General features: G+C 55.3%; 1 protein-coding gene across 2 annotated transcripts; it reads right to left on the bottom strand.

The window, feature by feature from the left end:
* Window positions 1-628: 628 nt before the first annotated feature.
* Pdgfa (platelet derived growth factor subunit A) lies at window positions 629-21,799 on the bottom strand. 2 transcript variants are annotated; one of them, XM_052754294.1, is made up of 8 exons: window positions 21,782-21,799; window positions 20,727-20,926; window positions 19,235-19,364; window positions 17,816-17,912; window positions 12,791-12,895; window positions 10,452-10,639; window positions 3,490-3,616; window positions 629-1,518 (listed from the first exon to the last, which is right to left on the bottom strand). In XM_052754294.1, exons 3-8 carry the CDS (start codon window positions 19,295-19,297, stop codon window positions 1,508-1,510), a joined length of 591 nt encoding a protein of 196 aa, XP_052610254.1. In that variant the 5' UTR covers window positions 19,298-19,364; window positions 20,727-20,926; window positions 21,782-21,799; the 3' UTR covers window positions 629-1,507. The 2 variants fall into 2 exon arrangements, with proteins under 2 accessions (XP_052610254.1, XP_052610253.1); XM_052754293.1 differs by lacking the exons at window positions 20,727-20,926; window positions 21,782-21,799 and adding an exon at window positions 20,262-20,714.
* Between the last annotated feature and the right edge of the window lie 4,853 nt (window positions 21,800-26,652).

The raw sequence follows: 26,652 nt of genomic DNA, 5'->3' as shown, positions 1-26,652 counted from the left end.
TGCCCACGTTGACCCATCCACGGGCTGATGTTCACCAGCATCTGGCTCTGTCTGTAGAGGGTGTTGTCCTCACGATTGCAGGCAGCACAGTCCCCTCTGGTCTGTTCCCATTCCATTCAGGAGCCCAGGGCAGACAGCCTGTCATTTGTCCAGGTCTGAGTCTCCGATCCCCAAGTTTTCACACCCCCAAATCAACCACATGACAAGTCAGAGTTGGGGGATGGAGCGACTCCGGGAAGCAACTAGAAAAACAGGACCACAGAATGCCTCTGATGTGCATGAAGTTTGTTGTTTTTTTTTTTCTCCTTTTAGTTCAAAATAAAAAATATATATATAGCAGGCTCTCAGGTATATAAACTGATAATATTAAAAATACAAAGTTCACCTTTACAAAAACAAAACAAAACAAGGAAACCACGCACACACAATTCTGTTTAACAGTGAAGCCCAATGACTTACCCCCAAATAATCTCAGCCACATCTCTGCACTGCCGTGGAAGCCATTTAGCAATGGGGGGGTTGCAAACCCCCAAGTGAATGACTCCCACATAGTCCTCTCACATGACTTACGCTAGAAGTTAACGCTAAAGGGGCCGAGGAACACAGGAAGCCAGAGGCGCATCAGAAATGATGTATAGGTAGGTATACCATGTTTATTTTAATACACCTCATTAGTTTGGCTAGGAAAAAATAACCGTCTCGCTGTCCCAACTTACAGCAGCCTCGTGCGTGTTATCGACGAAAATGTCATCCAAGAGATTTAAAAAAAAAAAAAAAAAAAGGAAAAAGAAAAAAGCTAGGCAGAGAATAAAAAGAAAAAGCTTAATCACTTTATGGTGTAAAAAAAAAAAAAAGAAAAGAAAAAAAAAGAAAAGGAAAAAGAAATTCCATGTAAGGCCGTCTGGAAGGTCTTAGGCAGACTCAAGCGAGGTGGTGGCTTCCAGGCCCATGGGCATCTCCCAGCCGTTCAGCTTCCTTCCCTCGTGGAACCAGCGGGCAGCATCCCAGGCAGGCTCCGGGCGTCCTCGGTGAAAAGCACCTGTGCCCACGGGCAGAATCCAGGGCAGTGGCCACCATGGGCCACCACTCAAGGGTCAGTCCTGCAGGACGGCCCTCCTGCCGCCCGCCCACCTCAGTCTTTGTTTCTTGTGGTGGGTTTTTATGTTGTTGTTGGGATTTTTTTTGTTGTTTTGTTTTGTTTTTAATTTTTTTTTTGATTTTTTTTTTTGTTTTTTGTTTTTTTTTTTTTGGTTTTTTGTTTTTTTTTGTGGTTTTGTTTTCGCTCTCTGTGACAAGGAAGCCTTCTCACTGTCTCTCCGAGTGCTACAGTACTTGCTTTGATGTCACACTGCACAAACAGACACTGTCTCTTTGTCCTCGGACACAGTTTTTCACGGAGGAGAACAAAGACCGCACGCACATTGGCAATGAAGCACCATACATAGTATGTTCAGGAATGTCACACGCCACGTACATCCGTGTCCCGGGAGAGGGCGGCCGGCTCATCTCACCTCACGTCTGTGGGAAGAGAGGAAGAGTTGAGGCTATGACCACAGACAGAAAACACCAGAGCCACTTGGCCCCACACAACTTATATCTTAAGATAGGAGCTTGATGTGTTATTTAAAAAAATAAATAAATCAAGTTTTCCACAGTTAGGAGTTGGGACTAGGCTGGTTGCATTTTGCAGAAGAACCCATGCTCCCATTGCACAGATGGAGAAACTAAGGCATAGAAAGTTTCTTTTGCCCTTTCCCTTATCTTTCTTTCTTCCAGCCTAAGGCTTGTGCTCGATGGAGGTATGGCAGACATTTTGGGCCATGAAGTAACTAGGAAAATAGATGCTGCCAGCCACACTGTGTGTGGGTCTCTGTGACTCAGCAGACCTATGTTGTGTGTGTGTGTGTGTGTGTGTGTGTGTGTGTGTCTGTTTTGTGGTGCTGTTTTGTGGTTTGTGTGGACAAACACTAGCTATCACGAGGCTCCGTAATGAGTCGACAATGCCTCCACTCACAGCCCGGAGACCAGTGGCCAACAGGACACAGGCAGGCATGGGACACCTGCCTCTCACTTGGAGAGGGTCTCTGTCAGCAGCACGCCCATCAGAGCCACATGGAACAACCCCAAGGGCCTGCTCGAGGAGACACATGCCCAAAGCAGGCATCCCCAGCCACACTGCTGTTGGGAGCCAGGTCTCTCAGACACCCTATCTCTGAGGACTCTCTTGCCCAGAATAACTGTTTGTCTTGGATGCCCCTAAGTCCCATGTGCCAGGAGGAAGGGCTCAGCCAGACAGGCTCCAGCTCTCTGGGCCAGACAAGCTGACACTCAGGACGGGCCTGGGAAATGACATGCCTCACCTACATTCCCTACGCTTCCGGGGAAAAACAGCCGTCACAGGGTGGGTTTGGAACAAGCATTCCTGAGAGGCTCTCCGGCCCTTCTTTACCCAACCTGATTCTTCCAGTGCGGAATTATGAGAGTGCTAGCAACCACCATGGGTCCTGAGAGTCATTCTGAAGACAGAATCTACAGTACCAAACAGAAGGGACACCAATGACATCTCCTTTGGCTTCCCCTCCTCATCTTACACAGATTGACATCAACCTTCTTTCCCCATGCTGCTACTGGTTACGAAAGTCAACTGCCCTGCCCATTTAAAGCTCTTCAGCTCCACACAGCCTCCACAAGCCTCACCTGTCACCTGTAAAAGCTTCTCCTCTGTCAGTGCAGCGGGCAGCCTCTCCCCAGGTAACTCCAGCAGAACCACCAGAGCACACCCCCCACCCCCCCACCCTTCCCGCCACAGGGCACTTGGGTGCCCGATCAATAATCAAGAGAAGGGCAAAAGCTGTAGCTGCGAGGAGACCCAGCCCAGCAGCCCCAGAAAGCACACAGAGCCTTGAGCCAATCAGGGCCCATGGGAAGCTGATTCGCTGGTGTGATTGTGTCCCAGCCCTGCGAGGGAGTCCCCCAGCGCACCCGGCGGGCAGGGCCTACCTGGTCGGCCGCCTTAGGTGGGTTTTAACCTTTTTCTTTTCCGCTTTTTACCTGATTCCCTACGCCTTCCTGTCAAGGAAAGGGCAGGGAAGGTGAGTGGCCTCCTGAGGGCCTGGGGTGGGAAGCCACAGCAATAAATACTAGAGGTGTTTATCTTTCAGAAAGAAAGCCCGATCCACCCTGGTGCATAGACACTTCCGGGTCTTTCTCTGCACCTGGATTGCCTGAACGCTGGCAATGTACAGGTACGCTGGGCAGGATGAAGGTCAAGACCCGGGGCAGCAGGGTACAGTCTGAATCCAGTGTCTAACGTCCCACCTGAATGTGGCACCCTGCAGGCACAGCTTACCTGACTAGCTCTGCAAGCCAGTGTGGACAGCTGGGAAATCAGGCCTGCTGCCTCACTCAGAGGAAGCAACTTTCCCATCACTCTGTGATATCCCTTAGGACCCCCACACAAAACGCTAATAAACAGCGCTGGCCACTCACCTGTCTCCTCCTCCCGATGCTCTGGGTTCAGGTTGGAGGTCGTACATGCACACTCCAGGTGTTCCTCTAACCTCACCTGGACCTCTTTCAATTTTGGCTTCTTCCTGACATACTCCACTTTGGCCACCTGCCAAGGGAACAAAGCCAGCGTCAACACCATGTGCCCGAGGGGGACCTGCCTGGCTCACCCCAAACTGGGACTCAGATTTCTAACCTCCCCAAGGCATCTTCCCTTTAGCTCAGACCTGTTTCCATTCGAAATAAACCCTAAATGATGCTAGGCTTACAGCTGCCATCCCAGCACTCGGGAGCTCAGAAGTTCAAGGCCAGCCTGGGCTACACAGCAAGGGATGTGGCTCAGTTAGCAGAGTGCCTGCCTAGCATCCACAAAGTCCTGAGTTCCACCCCGAGCACCATATAAACTGAATGGATGTGGTGGCACAAGCCCGTAATCCCAGGACTCAGGATATGGAGGCAGGAGGATCAAGAACTTAAGGTCATCTTTGGAGACATAGAGTGCTGCAACTTGGGACTAGGTGAGACTCATAAGTGCCCAAAAGATCCAAAGGACATCAGCAAAGAAAGGGTGAACTGGCCACAGGATGGTGGACCACAGTACTGCTCTGGCGTTTGCGTTGTTAGTGAAGAAAACGGAGCCTCGGACAGGGATAGCAGTTTGGCTACAAAGCTTGTTGAGGAAGGGGCCTCACTCAGGGAGTCATCTCCCTCTCAACCCAGGGTCCTTGGAGACACATCAGCACAGCAGATACCAAAAGTTCATACTGGACTCTAGAGTCCCAGGCAAATCCTTCCATGGTCCTGGCCGGACGCTGACCACTACAGTCTGCCATTCTCAGGGCTGTCAACTCCACACACACACAGACACATGGGAGTGGCGTACACAGGCCCCACACTCCCCTAACAGGGCCATACAGCAGTTGCTTCATCCTCCCTTCCCCCCTCCCCATCAAGAACTGCACCAGGAGGCAGCCTTGGGTCACACCCTGCTCTATTCCAGCAGGGTCGATGGGGGACTTCAAGGCCACCTTCCTCAGATTCCAGACACCAGCATTCATGAACCCTCCTGGCCAGCCAGTGAGGAGGCAGGATTGTCACCTCCATGGATAGAAAAGAAAACCCAGGCACAGTCAGCCCTCTCCTGAGGTGACCTGGAGAGCATGGTTGGCAGCTTGTCCCAACCTCGATGCCACCTAGAACATGTGTCACCCTCCCAACCCTGCATGCAATCAGCGCCAAATCTGTGTCCACCTCCCAGAATAGTCCTAAGGGATCTTTGCCTCCCATCTCACTATACACTGGGGAAACTGAGGCTATAATGGTGCTGAACCCACCCCAGGGGGCCTACAGCACCCAGAGGTGGCAGTTTCTTGGGCGTCCCATGGTGGGGACAATGCTTGGCCCACCCAGAGTGACTGAGAGTTTGGGGAGGGGAACATTCTCCGCTGCTCTTCTCAGGGTACCGAAGCTCAGGACCCAAGTAGGTGTCAGCCCTGCATCCAGCCCAAGCAGCTGCTTCAGAGCACTGGGGACCAGACTCAGCCAGGCTCTGCTATGGCTACCACCTTGGCTACATTAATGGTTAACGTGGGTGCAAAGGGTGCCAGGTGCCCGGCGGGCGTATGAAGTAGTGTGGGTGCCTCAGGTGTGAACACCGTCTGCCAAGTATGAGCTCAGCGTGTAGGGCGTAGGGCCAGGGGTCAGGGGTCAAGGGCCAGCCCAGGAGGTTTCGCTACGTCAGGAGGTAGGAGGAGCAGCAACCAGGGGCAGTGAGGGCAGGGGCATCTGAGGTGTAGTCCGGTTATGCTGTCCAGGTACCTCCAATCTGACCTGTGAGATGGGGGCCCTGGTCACACCCACCCAGGTGGCTCGAGCAAGGTCACCTCTGCAGAGGCACTCAGAAGTCAGTAAGTGGGCATGGTGGAGCAGGCCTGGAATCCCACTCAGTAGGTTGAGGCAGGAGGATTGCTTCAAGTCCAGCCTGAGCTACATACTGAGTTCCAGGCCAGCCAGGCTACAGAGCAAGACAATGTATCAAAAAAAAAAAAACAAAAAAAACAAATAAACCAGCAAAAGACACAACATTAAAGAATCACCTAGACACTGGACCGGGCCCCCTACAGGAGCTAGCTTCAACAGGAGTCCCTGTTCATAGAAGGCTTCTTACTAAAACGAGCCCCCAAGCTCTGTTCAGGAAGTCAGCATGTCCCCAGAGGTCCTGCAAGCCCCAGTCCCTAGGCTCAGAAGTGTGGTCTCACACTCCACCCCAGGGAATGGAAGGGCAACCCCTTGTTCCTCCCTTAAAGAGCCTTGGGTAGGTCAGGGAGAAGGGCGTTCTCCCAAATGAAAAACATCAGCCAGTCCCCAGGGGAGCTGTAGGCAGAGGTACTGTAATGGACCCCTACCACAGTCCCCAACCTCCAAAAGTATCCATAGTCCTTGGTGATCCAGCAAACTTCAAGACTTCCCAGCTAAACCCAGGCCTGAGGGAGACCCTGGCCACAGACACCAGCAGGTGGGTGCTCTGGCCTCCCACCACCGCCTCTATGGTGGGGGCCAGGTAAGCCTCACAAGGGCCTGAACCCAGGTGTCGGAAGGGCATTTGGCCTGGCCTTAGTTACAGTTCTCCACCCTGACCCACCCCTTAGTTTTTCCCCATGGGGCTGATACCAGCCAGACCCAGACCCTGGCTGCAGGGCAGGTACAACCTTCCCCTCTGAGCCTAGGGGTCCCCTGCATGAGGGGCAACTGATGAGCTGCTCCAGCTAGGGAGCCCCCTTTCTCCCAGACAGGCCCATGTTTACCAGACAAAAACAAACAGTGGTTTATGGGAGCACCTGCCTCGGGAATGCAAGGATTCCAGCCCGCTCTGCTACCTCTGTCTGGCCAGGAAATGGCTACATTTTTCCCGCCCAAAGAACATGTTACGAATACTAAATTCTCAAAACTGCCTCCGCGAAAGTACAAAAAACGAGATGGTAAAAATCCCAGGAGCTCCACCTGCTCCACAAGCAACCCACAGCTCCCTCAAGTTCAACCCAGAGTGTCACCCAGCCAGACTGCTCCCAAGCAAGCCTCAGGACAGTGTCGGCTGTGATAAAAAGCCACTGCTGATTTGGAGTTGAACACAGAGTCCCTCCTGCAGGTCAGCTGCACGGACACTATTACAGCCTGGTTTAATAGACGAGAAACTGAGCCAAGCGACAACCTGCCCAGGTCCCTCAGCAGTCAATTCTGCTTTCTAATAGCCTGGACTTCAAAGGAGCGAGGCCCTGAGGCCACAGAGCCCTAGAGACCAGGGGCCTTCGCAGGCCAATCCTCTCACTGGACCAAGAGGGTGTTATGCTCTAGCTACCCAAGTGTTCCATGGACTGAGGAGGGAAGTTGGCGCCAGGCCTCAAGGGCAGGGGGATCCCTGCCCCACCTGGCTGAGGGCCCCACACATAGCAGTTTGAAAGGAAGAGACCCCAGATATATATACATCAAGCACACCTGGGGTGTCTTCTGCCATGCTGCCCCAGCCTCCTCAGACCCCAAAGCCCCTCACTAGAGGGGGAACCCTGAGACTTATTCCTTCAGAGCTAAAGCCAGCCTGGCCACCTTCTCTGAAATCTTTGATGGAGCCCAGCTGGGACTTTCCCTAGAACATAGCTCCAGACCCTACCCAACCAAGATGGGGACACCTTCCTTCTAGAAGCCTGGAGTCTGACCTAGCAGAGCCCTGAGCACGAGACTGAGTAATGAACCTCCCTACACAGCTCAGCAGCCAGGTCAGACAATGGCTCAGAGCTGACCTGACCCCTGAGCAGCCCCGTGCGACGCAGACAGGACAGGCCTCCCCTCTGTCCAGGCCAAACACCACAGGTAGCTCCAGGAGCCCGGCCTGTGCTCCACTGTGCAGGTCCACAGAGCATCCTTCTCCAGCCTCCACAGCAGGGTCTGGAGAACACAGTTGGCACTTGGAGCCAGGCAGCACATGCTGAGGTGAGGGCCCAGGCTGCTCAGATGTCACCCCAGCCAGCACTTGGGAGGCTCAACTAGGAGTTTAAAGCCTGCCTAGGCTACAGAGTAAGTTCAAAGCCAGCCTGAGTCACTTAGACCCCCGTCTCACAACAAAAACTACAGAAAGCTGGGGTGTGTCTCAGGAGTAGAGCACCTGCCTAGAATCCCCCAGTGAGGGACTGGGGTGTGGCTCAGTGGTAGAGCACCTGCCTAGAATCCCCCAGTGAGGGGCTGGAGTGTGACTCAGTGGTAGAGCACCTGCCTAGAATCCCCCAGTGAGGGGCTGGAGTGTGACTCAGTGGTAGAGCACCTGCCTAGAATCCCCCAGTGAGGGGCTGGAGTGTGACTCAGTGGTAGAGCACCTGCCTAGAATCCCCCAGTGAGGGACTGGGGTGTGACTCAGTGGTAAATCTTTGCCTATCAGGAGAAGTCCTGGGTTAAATCTACAGCACAAGGAAGGGGAAACCACACACACACACACACACACACACACACACACACACACACACACACACACACACGCTGGAACCAGGGTTGATGGCACACATAATACAGGGTATATATGGCTGCTGTGAGCCTCACCATCAGCCCCACCATTGCTGAACTGACCCTGAGTCCCCACCCCTGGGACTTGTGGGTCCATCTCCCTCCATCCAGGTCAGCACCAGCCTCCACCCCAAATGCTGCAGAGATGGCATCCACAATGGAGCTCCTGTTCTGCTGACCTTCTGTCCCTTCTGCCAGAGCCTGTAGTATCTGGGGCCGGATGTCCCCTCCCAGCTCTGGGTGGGTGGCAGTGGTGGTGTATGTGGGTGGGTGCTTAGGAAGGAGTATGGGAGAGCCTAGCCCAACCAGGACTAGACTGGTCCCTTTCAACTGACCAAGACCCTGCTGGGCAAATGAGCCCCATGGGGTAAAGGCACAGTCCCATACAGCACAGAGAAGGAACAATCAATTCTAGTGGGAATGGACAGTCCGTGTCCCAGGAGCTGGAGACTGAAAATTTCCAAGTCAAAACTCGTCACACTACCCACCCCTCGAGCATGTCTCCAGCATGGAAAAACTATTCCTAAACTCACATTGTCACAGCTCACTTTTGTGAGCCCACCACCAACTGGTCAAGGAGGCTGAGGGGGGTTTACCTCAAGTTTAACACCAGCCTGGGCTACACAGTTCTAAGCCAGCCTAAACTACACAAGTCCATCATGGCAGGCAGGCAGGCAGGGAATGAAGCCAGACAGATGGATAAACAGACAGACCTACCCTAGATCAAAGCTATCACCTGTACCCAAAGAACAAGATGGCAGCTTTCCAGACTCCTCAATATACCATCGGTGGGAACCCTGAGGCCCAAGGTAAGGCTGGGGCTGGTCCAGGTCACATGGCTACCAGGGTGCTTGAGCCAGCCCTGGTAGCATGACTCTGCTGGTAGCCAAGATTCTGTCTAACCTCTGAGGGTGGATAGCAAACCCAGAGAGCACTCCAGACAAGTCCATGGGACCCTGGGAAAAGCCCAGGGCTTTTGATGCTGTGTCCAATCCCAAAGATGCCTGCAATGATGTGGGGTTTCCTCAGTCAAGCCCTGGAACTCTCAGGAGTCCAAACAGCAGCCATCAAAATAGGTGCCCAGATTGTGGGTCACAAATGAGCTACTGAATACAGGTCCTTACCAAGGGAGATGTTCTCTTGGCACCTCCCTTCCACTGGGGCCAAGGGTCACAGATGGTTGGGGGTTGAGATGGATTTACTAGGGTGGAAGAATGGGGTCTGAAATCCTCGTGCATCATTCTGGGGACCCTTCAGCCAAGAAAAGTAGCCTGGCTACAGAAGCCTGGCTGTGTCAGAAGCAGATGTCATCCTCAGAGACATTCTAGCCCCACAGCTGTCTTAGAGCCTTTAGTGCCCACTCAGCCACCCAAATGGTCACACATTTAGCAAAAGGGTCTCAGCCAGGTGGAGTCAGTTTTCAGACTGCAGCGCAATCTAGATCGATGGTGTGTGTGTGTGGGGGGGGGTCACCACAATATGAGGAAATGTATCAAAGGTCAGTGTTAGAAAGGTTGAGAACCACTGTCCTAAAGTGTCTGAAGAAACACAAAGGGTCCCAGCCTTGGCAACATAAACAACAGGCCTTCAACCATGTTCTTAGACTCAGGCCCAAAGAGAAATTAAACCCCTGGCAGCTAGAACCCTCCATCATCCCACAAGAAGGCCAACAACTGAGTCCCCAGGAGCACAAAGGGACACACAGGTCCAGAGGGCAACAGACCCAAGTTCCATGGTCATCTATGCAAATAATGACCATGCATGCAAACCATGGGCCCCAAACACCTCTCATGGTGGTATGTGGCTATTTCCTCTGAGTTAAAACACTCCCTCCTAGAAGGAGCTAGTAAGACCCAGGAAGCTAATGAAATAAGCGCAGGAAGATTCACAAGTACCCCCCATCCACACATACATAGATAAGCAGTGACAATTGCTGCCGAGGGAGCACCATGGGAGGACGTTCTAGGGCGTCATCACCAGTGCTAGGGCAGGCCTCCCTGAGCTATAGCTGCCTTTGAGTCCCCCACACTCCTGTAAGGAATCAAAACAACATCCTTGGCTCAGCACACCGACTTGGGTAGACGACCGTCTTTGGTCGGCCATCAGTGCCCAACTCAGATGCTACCCTATCTAGGATAAAGAGACATTCGTTCCCAGCTCCTCAATGACAGCAGCACACTGTGACCACTGAATGTTCCAGTCACTCCTGAAGGTTGCTAAAGCCAGCCTCCCCCAACCCCCCCCATCCCTGCCCCACCCCCCACCCCCCACCCCCAGGCTTTGTACGGAAGCTGTGTGCTAACAACCCTAAGTCATACGCCCCGTCCTCCCCTCAAACCACGCCACCAGCCCAAGAGCATCTTGCAATGCCGATGCCCAGAGAGGGCAGGGCTCACCTTGACACTGCGGTGGTGGACCCTGGAGGGCTGGCACTTGACGCTGCTGGTGTTGCAACAGCCGGTGCAGCGCTTTACCTCCACGCACGGGGGCCAGATCAGAAAGTTGGCCGATGTGGGGTCCACCTGGCTCCGAGGTATCTCGTAAATGACCGTCCTGGTCTTACAAACTGCAGGAATGGCTTCCTCTGCAAAGGCAAGAGCACTGTGAATAAGGAGACCTAGGAGTCTACCAGCAGCGTACAAACATGACCTCCGATCTCCCGTCCCAATCCAGAGATGCCCACCTAGGTTGGACCTGGGCAGGACTCATCCCTGTGGCAGCCTCCAGTATGAAAGAACATACTGGTTGCCAACAGGCCCCTGAATGTACAGGGCTGAAACAGCAAAGCTATAGACATGGATCAAGGCCAGCTGGGCAACTTAGGGGAGTCTTGTCTCAAACGTGAAGAGGGCTAGGAAAATGGCTTAGTGACATAACATTTGCCTAGAACCCCCCAACATCACTACTGTGAGGGGCTGGGGTGTGGCTCAGTGGTAGAGCACCCGCCTAGAATCCCCCAGTGAGAGGCTGGGGTGTGGCTCAGTGGTAGAACACTTGCCTAGAATCCTCCAGTGAGGGGCTGGGGTGTGACTCAGTGGTAGAGCACCTGCCTAGAATCCCCCAGTGAGGGGCTGGGGTGTGGCTCAGTGGTAGAGCACTTACCTAGCATGCACAAGGCATTGGTTCCATCCCTAGTACCCCTCTCCTTGTTTTTGCAGTCTAAGAAGTGGGACAGCAGAGGAGTAGTTCAACCCCAGTCTCCACATAGCCCACAACTGGGGATCTGGTCATGAAAGCCAGCAAAACTATACTTATTTGTCCCCCAAGGAGAAGGCAGCTATTTCCTGACCTGCACTAATCACATAGGGTGAACACAGCCAGTCTGGGGCCATCTGCTTGCCAGGTGTGCACAGCAGACAAGAAATCCCCTCAGGACCCTGGGACACACACCCTTCTCCTCCTCAAGCAATCCCCATTAACCCCATTGAACCCTAGACCCCATTGGTCGCTATACAATGGCTGCCTGGTAGTGTCCAGCTTTGGGACTAGCCAATGTGGGGAGAGGTGGCTGAGGTACCAGGAAGCCTCTGGGGCCTACCTACTGACTGTCCCTGCTGCCCCATCAACACCGAAGGGCTCCTCAACCCTAGCCTCGGGGCTGGAAGGAGTAGAGGGACCCGGGTCTTCAGGGTAGACAAGACTCGGGCCGGCTAACCAGCAGGAGTGAACCTAACCTTCAAGACACAAGGAGTATGTACACCCACAGCTGCCAACACACCCCAGAGGAGCTACACAGGTGTCTACAGACTCCCTGGGGGTGAGAAAGGAAGGCATGAATTAAGAGATAGGAGCCAGATCTCTCCCTGTCCTCGAGGGCCTGTATTGTCCCTCTGGATTATGAGTCCCTCCAACACAGAGGGCCCCAAACACTGGGCTGGGCACACTGGGCCACTGGGCTTGGTTCCTCCACATCTCTCACCACAGCCCTTGCTTGTAGAATCTTCCAAGTGAGTCCCACACTGAGGCCTTAGCTCCCAACGTGGTTTGCCGTCAGTTCCCCCCAGCTCAGTTGGGAATAGGGACTCTATAGTCCTAGCTGGATGACTGAGGCCTGGCTGGAAGCTCCCATCTATTCTCACCTCAGGAAAGTTCTCGGCTAGTCAACGAGGCATGGATAAAAGCCACCATCTTACTGATAACTAAATCTCAGAGAGAGGGACCCATTTGCCCAGGATCCAAACAGTACGTAGACAGCACCCTTAGCTGAGCTGGGACTGGGCGGGTCACGCTTGCAACCCCATCCGAGGAAGAGAATGCACAGATCTTGAGAGAATCTAATTGTTCCCAGAATGAGGGTCAAGTGGGACCCTAGGGACAAAGGTGAATGGGGAAGGGGCCCTGGAGGAGGTGTCCAGCCAGCACACTCCAGCCTGCACCCAGCCCTGCAGCTGAAGCCCGGGAGCATGCTGGAGCTCCCATCAGGAACTGGAAATTAAGCTTGGCCACGTTTTCCAACGAAGCCTCCTTGCAGACAGGCCCTGACAAGACCGGGCACTTAAGGAATTTATAATGTTCCCCTCCTGGAAAAACTCTTGGCCCAAGCACAAGACTGCAGAAGGGCAGGCGGGAGACACTCTAGAGAGAAGAGGACGGCCTCCATGGGGAGGGCAGGAGGCCAAGAGAGCCTTTGTTTGGTGGAGGAAGGATAGGTGGCCTTGCCTATCCCTCTGAGTTAGCAGAGAGCTCCAATGGGGACCAGCTCCCTTCCAGCTGCTGCATACCCTCCCGTGCTTACCAATACTTCTCTTCCTGCGAATAGGCACAGGCCGCTTCTCGGGCACATGCTTAATGGTGTGGGACCCATGGGCTCTCAGGCTTGTCTCCAAGGCATCCTCAGCCCCTACAGGTAAAGAGAAGAATATGGTAACCGGTGCCCACACCTACATGCCGTACCCTTGGGACCTGAACAGCCGAGGCTTATACAGCAGCCTTCAGAGCACCAGGACACCGGGCAGTGGCTCAGTCCCCGATCCCAGACCCGCTACTCTCATACGGGGTTGTTTCCAATGTGCGCCTCCAACCAACTCCCCCCTATCCCGTCAGTATGCATGTCCCCAAAATGCAGCTCTCCTGTGGAAACATGAGGTCCTTTCAGGAAGGCATTCAAGTACTCTCCCTTAAGCGATGTGACCTCCAAAGGGAACCCTTGGAGGTCAGCACTGGGTCAAGCAGGTCCCAAGGCCACCCAGCCGGGCCCAGTTCTGGAGCAGTACCACTATCAGCTGCAGCAAAGATGGGAAGGGCGGCGGCCTCTCTCCTGCTGTTGTATGTACAGGGCCTCCCTCTTGTAAAGCAGGCTTTGATGAAGTGTCCTAACCTCTGAGGGGCATCGGAAGCTAACGCCAGACTGGGCTGCCAGCCAACCTCCACTGTTCCTGAAATAAGCCTGCTCTGAGGGCCAGAGGCCATGAGAAACAGCAAAGGGGTGCGGCTGCTAGTGGAGTGAGGAGCGAGGCGTGCGGTCACAGGCCTGAGGCTAGAGTCCTGGGGGCCCAGGGAAAAGGCCTACGGAAGGGAGTGGGGGGAAAAGCCAGCGACGAGGGCCACCAGGTGTCCAGCAAAGATAGGGCTACCCTTACCCACAGAACGGAGGACAGAGTTAAGATCAGCCTGGAGAATCCACCCCCTGGGACACACTGCCCCCAAATTCTTCCATTCCTGGGGACAGGAGGACATAGAGCTCTGCCACATGCTGTGTAGACAGAGCAGCACCCCCAATATAATCTATACCTGGCCTTCCCAGACTATACCATGCAGACTCCAAGCAAAGCCCCCCCCCACCCCACTCCTACTTTTTCCCCAGGGACACTCTTCTTTCTCCCCTGGGTCCCAACAGTTAGTGGCATTCCACCCAAATGGAGGGCCCTCCTGGTGGGCAATAGAAACCCCACCAGGTACCACACCATCCACAAACCAACAGGAGACATGCCAGCCTCCTCCACCCTGAGATGTCTGCTACCCACACGTTTAAGACTGAAAGCAAAGACTCGCCTAAGGTGTGAATGTCAACGATGAATCCGAGCCCAAAAACTATTGAAAATGACTCAATGTTCCAATGGCACGGATTTTTTTTTTAAAAGACCCAAAATAAGATCAGAACTGCTCACGCAGTAAAAATTTCCCATCAACCAACTGTTACAGAGAAGTATCTCTTCACAAAAAAGTGACAGGATGAGTCACGACCTGGTGATGGCCATCTTGCCATGGCCAAACTAACAAGAGATGAATGGGCCATCCACTCACAGGGCCTGGGAGAGTGGGCAGTGGTGCCAACTGCAGTCCTCTGATGCCATGCTTGCCTCAACGTGCACATAGTAGGTGTCACGGGCTCTGCAGAGGCCAAGGCACTATACCCCAGAGACCCTGAGCAAAACAAGGACAAGTCAGACGGGCATGGGGTGAGGCCCCTCACTCGGGAAGTGCATGAAGGGGGACCCAGAGTTCAAGGTCATCCCCATGTACAAAGTAAATTCAAAGCCAGCCTGGGATACACAAGATCCGGTCTCTGAAAGATAAAAATAAATAAGTAAGTAAAAAATTTTAAAAAACCCAAAAAGTAAAGACCAAAAGAAAGCTGGGACCCTACAGGTCCATCCAGTGGCTCGATTTCCTGACTCAAGGCTTCCTGACTGAGCTTGATGCAGACAGAAACTCTGCCATAGAGACTGGCCATGGCTCCTACTCAGACAAGCCCAAGACAAGCTCAGATCAAGAGAGGAGGTCACGAGCCAGATGTGGTGGCCTAATAGGAGTTTCTGAAGTTCAAGGCCACCCTTCTCAGAAAACAAAACAACAACAACAAAACAAATAAACAAACGAACAGCTGGGGATGCAGCTCAGCTGGAAGAGGGTCCAGAACACACAAGGCCCTGGGTTCTATCCCTAGCACGACACTGAATAAGTGTGATGATGAATGGAAGTTGAGACAGGACATCCTTGGCAACATAAGAGGGTTCAAGGGCAGCCTGGGCTATACGAGACCATATCTTTTAAAAAAGCAAAAAACCAAACAGGAAAAAAGAGAAAAAAAACAGAAAGCAGGTGGTCACAAGCCAACGGTTGACCCACTACCCACTGTCAAAGACGTACAACAGATGAGGTCTTTGGGAGCCTGAGGATGTTATCTTGTATGACACAGTAGAACCCATCATGAATTAGCAGCTAAGCCCCTCTCAGGTCAACCAAGTCATCTCCCTTTGTCCTATGCAGATATCTCAGTGACAATATCTGTCGGCTGGAGGAAGGACAGACAGAGTCCACTAGCCCTGTCCTGGCCACAGTGTTATGAGTAGCCTGGGATGGGATGTTTATGTATCAGTTACTCAATGACCCACGGGCGCCTGGCCAGCGGCTCTAGAGAACAAAGCTCCCGTTACACACACACACACACACACACACACACACACACACACACACACACGACCTGAACTCCTGAGCTGCAGTTCACAGCAAGGCTGCATGCCAGTCTCTAGACCCAAAAGCCACACTAAAAGGCCACTTTGAGCTCCTTGACTCAAGCATGGAATGCTCTGGGCTCAGGGACATTCTTGGCAATGTATTGCAATCCTGCCACCTTTGGAGCTGAGCCACACAGCTAAGGAGCTGCAAGGTTGAGAGGAGATGCCTTCAGGGTTTCCCCATCTGGAAAATGGGGATGCCGCCAGCCCACTAGACCAGCCATGTGCCAATCACAAAGCTCCACCCCCTTGGATGAAGAGTTGGCTGGGGAGCCTGGGACACCCCTAAGCCTTTCTCTGCTGCCTGCAACCTACATGGAGGGACATCAAGAATCCAGCTGGGGAGGCCACCGTTGGGAACATCCCAGTGAGGACCCCTTCCGGCTGACTGACCACCACAGCTGTCTGCAGCCTTCTGCAGCAGCCTGAAGCCACAGAGCTCCTCACTTCAAGAAGGAACCAAATGAGAACGAGGAGAGCCAACCAGCCACTCCTGTCCACAGACCAGACTAGACTCCAGTTAGTTTCCACACCAGAACAGGGGATGGCCCAGCAGGAAGACTTCATTTTGTGTTGGTGTCACAAAGGGGTCTCCTCCCATCTTCAAGACTGGGAAACTAGGAGGGCAGGCCACACCCACACTTGGTACTCAGAAGACCCCCCAAGTGTCTGACAGGTGGACTGAAGAGGGTGGATGTCCTAAATCCCATGGGACACACACACACACACACACACCATTCTTACAGAAGCAATTTGAAACCTCCAGAGGGGCCGGACTGCTTTTTCTCTTCGGACCCTCCTGAGGAGGAGGCCTCAACCCAGAAGCCTCCAGCCCCCCATTGGGCACATCAGCTTAACCTAACAGAACCACGGTGCTAAAAGCATTAATGGAGGGGGGGGGGGGTGGGGGAGGGAGGCGTGGCTGCAGAAAACAGCATAAGAATGGTCCCCGCAGAAAGCGAATGGCCCATTTCCCCCAGCATCCAGACAGCAGGAGGCCCAGCCCTGGCTTAAGCTGGGCAGGAAAGCAGTCCCTCGGTCTCCAAAGCCTTCGGGGACCAGCAAAAACTCCGGGAGTATTTCCCCAGTGACCCAAGCCAAGTCCTCCACCCAGGCCTGCACATCAAGGGATCAGATCAAACCCCCCTGTCCCACTCTTAATCTCCAAGTGAAACCTTAGGCCTGCCACTCCTGATAAGGATCAGGCCAAGGATTTCCTGGGTCAAGAAACTACTGAAACGGGGCCGCCTTGTTAAAAAATGATTTTGGCATGCAACAAAAACAGTTCAGTCCTCTCCACCACCATAATTAGGTACAAATTTCCAAATGGTTAGACCATGTGATTTTACTTAATTCTCTCACCACTCCCCCTTTCTGAAAAGTTTGCGAGGAGGGGAGGGGGAAATCATCACTTAGCATTCTTCACTTTAGCCGCCTCTAGTTCCTCCTGACAAACTCATCGGGGCCTTTTTTGTTGTTGTTGTTGTTTTGTTTTGTTTTAAGCTGGTAAATTTTATCCCAGTGTGTCAAAAAGAATACCCAGGCCAAGAGTTCACTTTGAAAAGGTTGTCACAAAAGACAGGAGACCTTGTCCTCCAGCACACAGTGCGCCTCTTCCACCCCCACCATGACCCTCTATTTTAGCCCTTGTCGATCCGAGTCTAATCCAACCCTACATTTACAAATTGTTTTCTACAGTGGCTTGGCTCTAGCCCGAGGCCGGGAGCCCCCAAAATAGCCCCAAGCGCATGTGTCCCAGGCGCGCCTTTTTACAGGATGATGTTGAGAAAAACATCGGCCTCCTGTGGCCACCACAGGGACCCAGCCCCGGGCAATCAAGGCACCAGGGAGAGGATTTTACAAAAGGCCCGGACCGACCAGCTCCTCAAGCACTCTGGGGGCCCTCGCCAGGCGGAAGACCTGCTAGAGCCGCGCGCCCGAAGGGCGGGCTCCCGCGCTCCAGGGCCAGAGGCGGCCGTTGACCCGCACACCTGGCAGGGTCTTTCGGCACACTCTAAAGCTGAACTTTCAGTGACACACCCGCTGCGTTTCCCTTAAATGCAAAAACAACCCCCGGGCGAGCGAAGCGGCGCTCGGCTGCCGCTGGGAGAGAAAGTGGCGACTGCAGGAGAAACGCCTGACTCATACGCCTGGGCGTTTATGGCCGGCGAGTGGAGTCTGACCTTTCGGTGCGCTCCTGCGCAGCACCCGGCCCGACCGAGCGCTGGGTACGGTTCCTCTCGCAGACTGCCCGCCCCGCCGCCCGCGCCCTTCCCGCAGCCAGGGGCAGGGGCGCGATTTACCTACGGAGTCTATCTCCAAGAGTCGCTGGAGGTCCCGGATGCTGTGGATCTGACTTCGAGCCAGCCGCTCGATCAGCTCTCGGGGTATCTCGGCTTCCTGCAAGCAGACCACACCGTCAGGACGCGCCCAGGGTTCCAGCCCGGCCCCAGGGGCCACGCAGACCCGCCCGACGCGGGCCAAGCCATAGAACCAAAGGCTCGGGTGGGGCTAGATGGGACCCCCCCACCAAGTCCTTCACCCCATTCCTGTTTGTCTGACCTTGGATTTAAAAAAAAAAACCCAACACCGCCTTGACATGTTCAGACAAAAAGCACCCGCGCTCTGGTCCTCCCCAGGGTGTCTGGGGGCAGCCAGGGGCCCGAGGAGTTTCTGGTTTAATAGCTAAATCCACACGTAAAAAGAGAGGGTCGAAATGCGTCACGGATCCACGTCTGGAGTCACAGCAGCCCCAACACTTTAATCTAGCCTGAGGGTTCAATTTCACTCCCGGGAATCCTGGGCCGAGCCCGCAGGAGAGAGGGTCTTCGTGCACCCCCCCACGCGCACACGCCCGCGGTCGCCCCACCCGGCTCGGGCCCAGTCACGGCCCTAGCGCCGACTAGGACACCCAAATCCACCGGGGCTTAGAGAGTCTGCAGGGAACGCAAGGGGTTAAATATCCACCTCGCGCCTCTCTGGTCCCTGCCCAGACCACCCCCACTGTTGCAGCCTCCCCCACTGTCCCTCCCAGTTTTTTAAAGGGAGTCAGGGTCGCTGGGGGACTCAACCACGAAGTTCCCACGACAGGGGCTGTGGAAAGTCATTCATCACAGCAAAGCTCCCGGGGACTGGGGGGTGGTAGCGGTGGGAGGGCGCGGGCGCCTGGCCCGGCCCCATCTGCCTCGCTCAGCCACCTGTAAGCAGGCCCTGGGCGGGCGGAGACTGCTCCAGCCCCGCGTCCGACTGGGCTTGGGGACCGGGAACTGGGGACTGCGGCTGGGCGCTGCCCACCCTGCCCAGTCCCGGGCTTCGGCCGCACCCTCCTCTACCTGCTTACTGCCCGCCCTAGTCCCCTCCCAGGGCACGGTCAGTTCACACACACCCCCTTTCCCGCTGCCCGCACCCCGTTACTGCATTGCCCGCTGCGTTCGGGCTGCCCCTTCTGGAAAGGCACCCACAGCCCCCCGAAGTTTCTGCCCACTGGTTCACCTCGCGGCTCCCCCGTCCCTCTCCAAGGCGGAGCGACGCAACGCGCTGGAAACTCACCAGACACACTTGGGCATGGCAGAAAATAGAACCCAGTTGGGAATTTTTTTTTTTTTAAATTACACCACCCTGGCAAAAATCGAAATGCTCTTTGCAGAGCTTGAAACAGGTAGCCGAGGGGGGCGTGCGCGGAGGGAGCCAAGAAGGGACGGAGGCGCGGGGGTGGCACCCACCTCGGCCAGGGCATGGGCGAGGTATCCGCAGCCGAGGAGCAGCAGGCAAGCCCAGGTCCTCATCGCGTCCCGAGGCGCTGGAAGCTCGGCAGGGAGGCGAGGCCGCGGGGCGGGCGCTCCAGCCGGGCTCCTGTGGCGGCGAAATTCAGTACCATCCCTCAGGGAGCGCGGCCCGGAGGAGGGTGGCGCGGAGAGCAGGGAGCCTGCGGAGCGCGCCCGGCGCGAGCAGCGAGTGCAGAGCCAGCGAGGAGGAGGAGGAGGAACAGAGTCGCGCCGGGAGCCTCCTGGGCCGCCGGGTAGGGGGTGGGGACGGAAGGGGCGGAGGGCGGGGGCTGGGCTTCTTCCTTGGTGCGTTCCCCGTGCTGGCCGCCGCCGCGCTCGCTCCCCGTCGCTGGCTTTAGGAGCGACCCGGCCGGTAAATCCGCATATTTGCTGCCGTCAGCCCCGGGAGGGGACCACGGAGCGTGATTGCAGCTCCCGCCGCACCACCGATCACCTGTCTGGACGCTCGGCCCGGTACCGGCGGCCGCCTCGCTTCTCCCTGAAGGCTACGGGCAGCCCCGAGAGCCTGTCCCCGGGCCTTCCTCTCGCCGCTGCCGCCCCGGGCCGGGCACGGCGCGGCCCAGCACAGCGCGGCCCGGCGGCCTGCGTGCGCCCCTCCGCGGCGCGCCCTCGGCTACGGCGCGGCGCTCCGCCCTCCTCCCGCCGGGGCCGGGCAGCTCCCGCGGCCGTGCCGCCTGGCAGCAACCAACCCGCCCGGGGCCTCGCTGCACCGTTCGCACGGGCCGGAGGGCGGGCGGAGGGCCGAGCTGGCGTCGCTGCCGCCGCAGCAGCCGCCGCGGGAAGACCAGAGAAGGAGGTGGAGAAGGAGAAGGAGCAGGCAGGCCGGGCTCCCGGAGTTGAGCGGGCTCCGCAGGACGCGCGTGTGGAGCCGGCCGGCGACAGGGAGGGGGTTATAGCGCCGCCACCGCGCCCCTCCCCCGCCCCCGCCCCCCGCCTCCCCCGGATTCCGGCCCGGGACCCGCACCTCGGAAGCGCGCAGGGGTCTCGCGGGCCAGATCGGGCCCGGCCGCCACCGCCACTGCAGTGGCCACACACGCGCTCACGCAGGCAGCTAAATCCATCCAAGCTCCGCGCCCGCGGCTCGGAGCCCACAGGCGCCGGGGCTCTCGGAGCGCCCCTCCCTCGAGCTTGCCCACCCTTCAGTGCCAGCTGCAATCCTGCGGCACCGGGCGGGGAGGGGAGGAGGCCGCTGCAGAAGCACGGCCGTCTCCGGCTCGCCTCTCTCTCGGGCCCCAGCGGCAGTAAAGGGCAGCGCCCAGAGCTGCTGCGCCAAAAAGGGCATGAGAGCCGGCCCGGCCCCCGCCCGGCGCTCGGGCCGCTTCCCACCGTGCGGATCCAGGGCTCTAGCCTTCCCCTCTCCATAAAAGGAGGGGGAGTGAGTCTCTGCGGAGAGGCGGGGCGGGTTTAGGGGCGCGTCTAGGGCACTCACCTGACGGCTGCCACGCGCCCGCGCCCCAGAGCCAAAGCCTGGGACACCTGATTGAGGAACTTGCACTCTTGCGTGGAGGTGGAAACGAAGCCTGGGTCGGGGAGGAGGCTGCCGCCTGCCTCATCGCCACCTTGACACCCTGCACCCTCCAGATCCCTAGCCCCTGGCCGAAGGCCCAGCCGCACCCTGAACCCGGGGAGCTGAGGGGGTAGAAGGAAAGACAGAAAAAGAAGCCACGGGTGAGGAACTCCTGGGTTCTGTCTTGAGATCCAAGGGAGCGCAGAGCGCCACCTCCGGCCAAGTCATAGTACAGACCAGGTGGCGGGGAAGCGACACGCGGGCAGAAGTCTGATTAGGGTTGGACGGTTCTCACACAGCGAGAGACAGACTTCAGGTGGGAAGTGACCCGACGGCAAGGCCAAGCCTGTCAGCGCCTCGCCTTGCACCGGAGTTAGGGGATTTGTGGACCTTTCGAATCCCAAAGCTAGACAGCCTAGGGCTCTGAAGACTATGAAGCGTTCCTTGGGTAGAGGTGCAGTAGAGAATACCACCCGTCCAATTCACGCCTTATCATGTGGATTAACCCGTGCACCCTGACTCGGTCGCCCCCCGCCCCCATCTCCTTTGTCCCCGGACAAAGGCGCAGCCGGACAGGAGCCTTTCATCCCCAGCTCCCCCGGTTCATGCATTTCAAAGGCCAAGTTGGAAGGGCCCTGCTAGGGCGGTTCACCTAGCCCTCAAATACCTGGGGGGCGGGGGATGGTCGAGCCTCCCCTGAGAATCGTTGGAACCCGCGTCTACTATTTTTACACAGACTTCCATAGGCCTGTAGCCGCCCCCCCCCCCACCGCCACGCCCCTGCCCTAACACCTAGGGTGCTCAGGAGATTAAGATAACACCCCCTCTTGACCTAACAAGGAAGTCTGGAAAACGTCGAGAAGCTCCCCACCTCGAGGTCCTCGAAAGCCAAGGCCTTATTCGTGCTGGTGGAACTTTGTGCTGCTCTGGAGAGGGAGACTACCAAGACCCAACTGGACCTGGGTGGAATTCCTCACCTTCTTATGCCGAGAGTACTGCGCGTCCTGTCCTGCCAAGCCCTCGGGCTCCTCGCAGGCAGAGAGCACCAGAGGACACCTCTTTGCAGTTCGACGACCCGGTGTGACAGTGGATATGGGAATCCAGGAAGAAGATCGGGTTGCATTGCGGAGGGGATGCCGCGCCCGTCCGGCCACCACCTCCGCATGGAGGCCGCGGGTTCCTGGGGACCCCGCCTATCGGTGCTTTTCTCTCCCCTTACTCTCTTGGCGCAGCAGGGGCGCCCAGCTGGAAATCAGAGCAGGGCGGGAGGAATTCTGAAGGCGCAAGGGGACTTTTGGGGCCAGAGTGAGGCTAGGCCTGGATGCATCGCCGGGGACGCGGGAGCTGCGGGGAGCTGGGCGCAGGCACTGCTCTAATCGCCGACCGCTATTAAAAATAAAACCGCGACCCGTCGTCATAGCGACGGCAACAACAGCGGCCGCGCGAGGGTGGTAAGAGCTTGTGCAGCCCGGCGCCAGCTGCCTGAGGGGACTGGGGCACGCGCCCTTAAGCTTACAGGGTCCTCTGATGTGAGACAGCGACCCCTACCCCCCTCACCCCCATGCTGTTCCTCAAGGTCCTCGGAGGACTCCTAAGAGATGGGATGCCTGAAAACTGGGACTGGCTAAATCATGTGGTCAAGGGCCTAAAGGAGACCCAGCCGACTCAGACCACCACCACCACCCCCTACTGCGGTTCCCCTTGGGACCCGCTGCTCACTCGCCAGACCTCATTTTGGCCTCTGGAGGAGGAGCTGTGTGAGGGGGGTGAGGTTTAGGTGTCAGGCTTCCAGAGAACACCAAAGAAACCAAGCCCAGCTGGCGGGGTTGCATGCGCTTGAGGCCACCGCACCTGTCCCGCCCGCGCCTCGGTGATCCTTTCTGGTGGGAGAGATCACGTGCTTCCCTCTGGCTGGGATTCGAGTTTCACTTCCAGCCGCTATTAGGCGGTTCACTCGGTTCACTGCAAACATTTGATAATGAGGCTAAATATACTTTAGAGTCGGAGGAGGTGTGGGCGGCTGCTGCCCTAGCCTGTAGGTGCGTCGCTCCAGGCTCCACGGGGCATCCCCGCCCCAGCAGCTGAGGACAACCCCCAAGCCTGGTGCCAGAGAAAGACCTGCACCCACCCCCAAATAATCCTGTCCAAACCAGGACAAACAGAGGCTGTGGACACCTGATGTCAGCTGGAGGGGTCCCTGGAGGAAGAAGGCATCAGCAGCCCGGAGCTCGGAGACTAGGGGAGGAGGTGGGGAGGGGCACCAGAAGGTGCACCTGGCGATGACCAGGGATGTCCGGTCGCCCCCGGAGCGGATGCTTCCTGCCTGTCTCCAGCGCCCCCGGCGCCTGCCACACGAAGTGACCGCCCGCCCGTAATTAAAGTGTCAAGTGTTTCAAATAGCCCAAGAGAGGGGCTGAGCAGCTGAGGTGACCAGCTAACATCTAACCTTTGGTGGTGCCTTCTCCACCCAAGACCCGGAGCACACAGGAAGGGGTAGACACGACTTCGAAAGGGGGAAAACCATCCGACTGGACCAAGAAATCGCCCCTTAGCCCAGCATCTTAAACGTGAAGCACTCCTTTTCACCAAACTCATCCATCTAGCCAGTGCCCTTCAACTGCTTGGAACTCAATTATCCGTGCTCAATTATCACAGTCGTTGTTACTCGTTAGCTGCAAGGACCGATGCTGAGCCCTGATACTGATGCCGGTCTTTTGCCCTGTGAAATAATTTCACACAGCCACCCTGAGGTAGAGGGACTTAGACCCCTTTCCAGTCTACAGAGAGCAGGTGAGACTGAGTCCCAGGCACCCAGTGTACCATCCCTTGGGAGATCCAAGAATACCGGAAACTAGAATGACCCAGGTTGCATTTGTACTAGGCAAGAATGTGAAGGCGGACAGGTCTAGACACCCCACCCCCAACCCCTAGAAGAGGCACATCGGAAGCCCCCTCTGCTCTGTGCTGCTGACTTTGTTCTTGGTGTGATCTGTCCCTGGCTCGCCTTGAATTTGGTTCCTTTATCTGGAAAAAACAACAACAAAACTGGAAGCCAGTGCTTCACCTTGCAGGTGGTCTCTGCACCCAGCAGCCCCCAGGAACCCATAGGACCCTCCTCTCTATGTGGGTGGGGCCAGCTGGGCCCCAGGCATCCAGGCTCTGCCAGAGCCATCCCAGAACAATTTGTAATGTTGAAACACCAGTTTCCCTTTATCTCTGGGCAAGGCTTTCTTGGTTCTGGGCAATTAACCCAAATGGAGCCTCAGCCATGTGGGCTCTGGTCCTTGAAGATCAAAAGTGCCCGGCCACAAGCCTTAATTATGTCATTATCCGCGCCCCCCCCCTCCTTCCCCCAGGCTAAGGATCGGGCCTTTCCAGTTCAGGCTCCCCAGAAAACAAGATAAGTCTGTGCTGGGGTGGGAGAGCACCTCCAGGCTGCTTTCCACTCCCTAGTGTTTTTATTTTCACTTTTAAATACACAAACAAATTATGTTTAAAACAGCCTATAAGCCCACAGTAGACTTTTGACTATTTTGTGAATCAAGACCTATATAAAAGACTGTATGGTGACTTTTGAAAGGAAAAGCCTAGAGGCTAGGGAATGTAGCACAGTTGATAGTATGCTTGCCTAACATACACAAGGCCCTGGGTTCTATTCCCAGCACCAAATAAAAACAACTCTGGCGATGCATGCTTGTAATTCCAGCACTCTGGAGGCAGGAGATTGGAAGTTCAAGGTCATCCTTGAGACACACAGTGAGCTCAAGGCGGCCAGGGATACTTTAAACCCTGTCTTAGAGAGGAAGGAAGGAAGGAAAGGGAGAAGGGAGGAGAAAGCCTAGCTAGGCATGGTGGTGCATGTCTATAATCCCAGTACTCCGGAGTCTGAAGCACAAGGATATCCTCAACTTCAAGGATAGCCTGACCTACATAGGAAGACCCTGTCTCAAAAAAAAAAAAAAAAAAAAAAAAAAAAAAGAAAGGAAGAAAGAAAGGAACCCGAAGAGTAGAGTAAATCTGTCCTGGTCAGAATTTGAAGCCACATGTGGCCACCAGGCATTTAGATGTGTCTGGTCACAACTGTTACCTACAAAGCATGGAGACTGGGGACTCTAGATCCTATAAGCAGGGTAGAGAAAAACCCTTCATTATTTAAAAAACAGTTTAGGTGTATGAGTGTCTTTTATGTATGTCTGTGCACCACATTCGTGCCTGATGCCTGTAGAGGCCAGAAGAAAGCATCAGATCTCCTGGAACAGGAGTTACAGACAGGTGTGAGCTGCCCTGCGGGTGCTGAGACTCAAACCCAGGTCCTCTAGAAGAGCATCAAGTGCTCTTAACTGCTGAGCCATCGGTAACATTTTGCAAGTATGAAGTTAAATAAGTAATATAATTACTATTCATTTCACACACACACAGCCCATATCCCCTCCCCCGCTCCCGCCCGCCCATATCTCCTGTTAAATGTGTGTGGTTCAAATACACTGAAAATGACCTGTGGAAATCAGTCCGGTAGAGGTACTAGCCTGTCATCCTAGCATTCAGGAGGTTACGGCAGTAAGATCAACAGCTCCAGGCCAACCTAGCCTACACAGACCCTGTCTCAAAATAAATAAATATTTTTCTTTAAAGAAAAAATAGAACATGGTATCTGGAACCCTTTATGATGGTTTATGCCTATAATTCCAGCACTTGAGGCTGAGGCGGGAGAATTGGGAGATCTAGGCCAGCCTGGGCTACATAGTGAGTTTCAGGCCAACCTGGGCTACCATATGAGATGTCTCAAAAAAAAAAAGAATATCCCCCAAATCAAGGAAGAGAACTTGTGTTCATGTATTTCCTCTTTGAGCCAACAAGTAAGGATTCTGGCTTCTGAACTTGACATGACCCACATTGCCCACCCTCCCCCAGTGCGGTGTTACTCTGGGTAAACTGGCCTCTCAGAGATTTGTTTGTTTCTTGCAACAGGGAGCTCTGCAGGTGGCCTTCAGAAATGTGTGCCAGGCATCTGGATAAACACTGAGAGGTAGACGTAGACCAGGCTTTCTCAGAGCCTACAATATCTGGGAAGCAATAAACTGAGCATCAAGTGGCTGTCACTTCAGGTGGCTGGGAAGGGTGCATTTATAAAAGATCCAGACCAAGCATTCCAAGGCCGGATAACAACAGCAGCAAGTGCTAAGGCCCTGGGGCAGGAGCCGGCTTGGCAGGTCCCAGGTTCTGCAGAGAGCAAAGAGGATGATGGGACGAAACAGGTCAGCGGCAGTGGGTGGGGTGACCACAGGCCTTTGAGGCCAAAGGAAGGAAGGTGAATTTGTTTGAGTGTCCCTCACCCCACCCACCCCCGCCACACACACACACACACACACACAACACACACACACACACACACACACACTTTGATTTATCGGACTGAGTCAAGGTATGGCCTCAAACTCACATTCTTTTTGTTTCTGCCTTCTGAGCACTGAGGTGAGGTTTTTTGTTTGTTTGTTTATGTTTTCTGGAGCGGATGAAGCCATTGAGGGGAATACAAAGTATAATGCCATAATTGGTACCAGCCATTGTCCCTAAAGATTTCTACTCAGTGAACCCGGAAGTGTCATGGAGGGAATAGACCTCTTTGTAAAGTGTGTCCAGAGCTGGTGCTGCGTTACCCTGGGCGCTTGTCCCATCAGGCAGACCAATGTAGGCTTCCTCAAGGCACAACGACCTCCGCATTATCAGCTGCTTCCCTGGTCCCCGAGCCTAATCCCACCACCACCTGAGTCATGCACTAGTGTCCAGAGTGGAAGCTGCAGCCCTGTCAGTTAGCCTCCCTGTCCTTTGATGTCACAGCCTTCAGATT

This window comes from Peromyscus californicus, unplaced genomic scaffold (assembly GCF_007827085.1).
Source record: "Peromyscus californicus insignis strain IS unplaced genomic scaffold, ASM782708v3 Scaffold_2__1_contigs__length_46816999, whole genome shotgun sequence".
In the NCBI taxonomy this organism is placed as follows: domain Eukaryota; kingdom Metazoa; phylum Chordata; class Mammalia; order Rodentia; family Cricetidae; genus Peromyscus; species Peromyscus californicus.
The sequence above is the reverse complement of the archived record's forward strand: the minus strand, read 5'-3'. Positions and strand labels throughout refer to the sequence as shown.

What these genes read in the sequence shown, in the direction of transcription:
- Pdgfa (XM_052754293.1), bottom strand. Translation starts at nt 20,659, where the DNA reads ATGGAGAGGGGAAGGCTAGAGCCCTGGATCCGCACGGTGGGAAGCGGC. An exon ending in GACCCCTGCGCGCTTCCGAG is followed by an intron (nt 19,365 to 20,261) that starts GTGCGGGTCCCG and finishes TCGCCGCCACAG; the next exon opens with GAGCCCGGCTGGAGCGCCCG. An exon ending in TCGCAGGAAGAGAAGTATTG is followed by an intron (nt 10,640 to 12,790) that starts GTAAGCACGGGA and finishes TTGCCTTTGCAG; the next exon opens with AGGAAGCCATTCCTGCAGTT.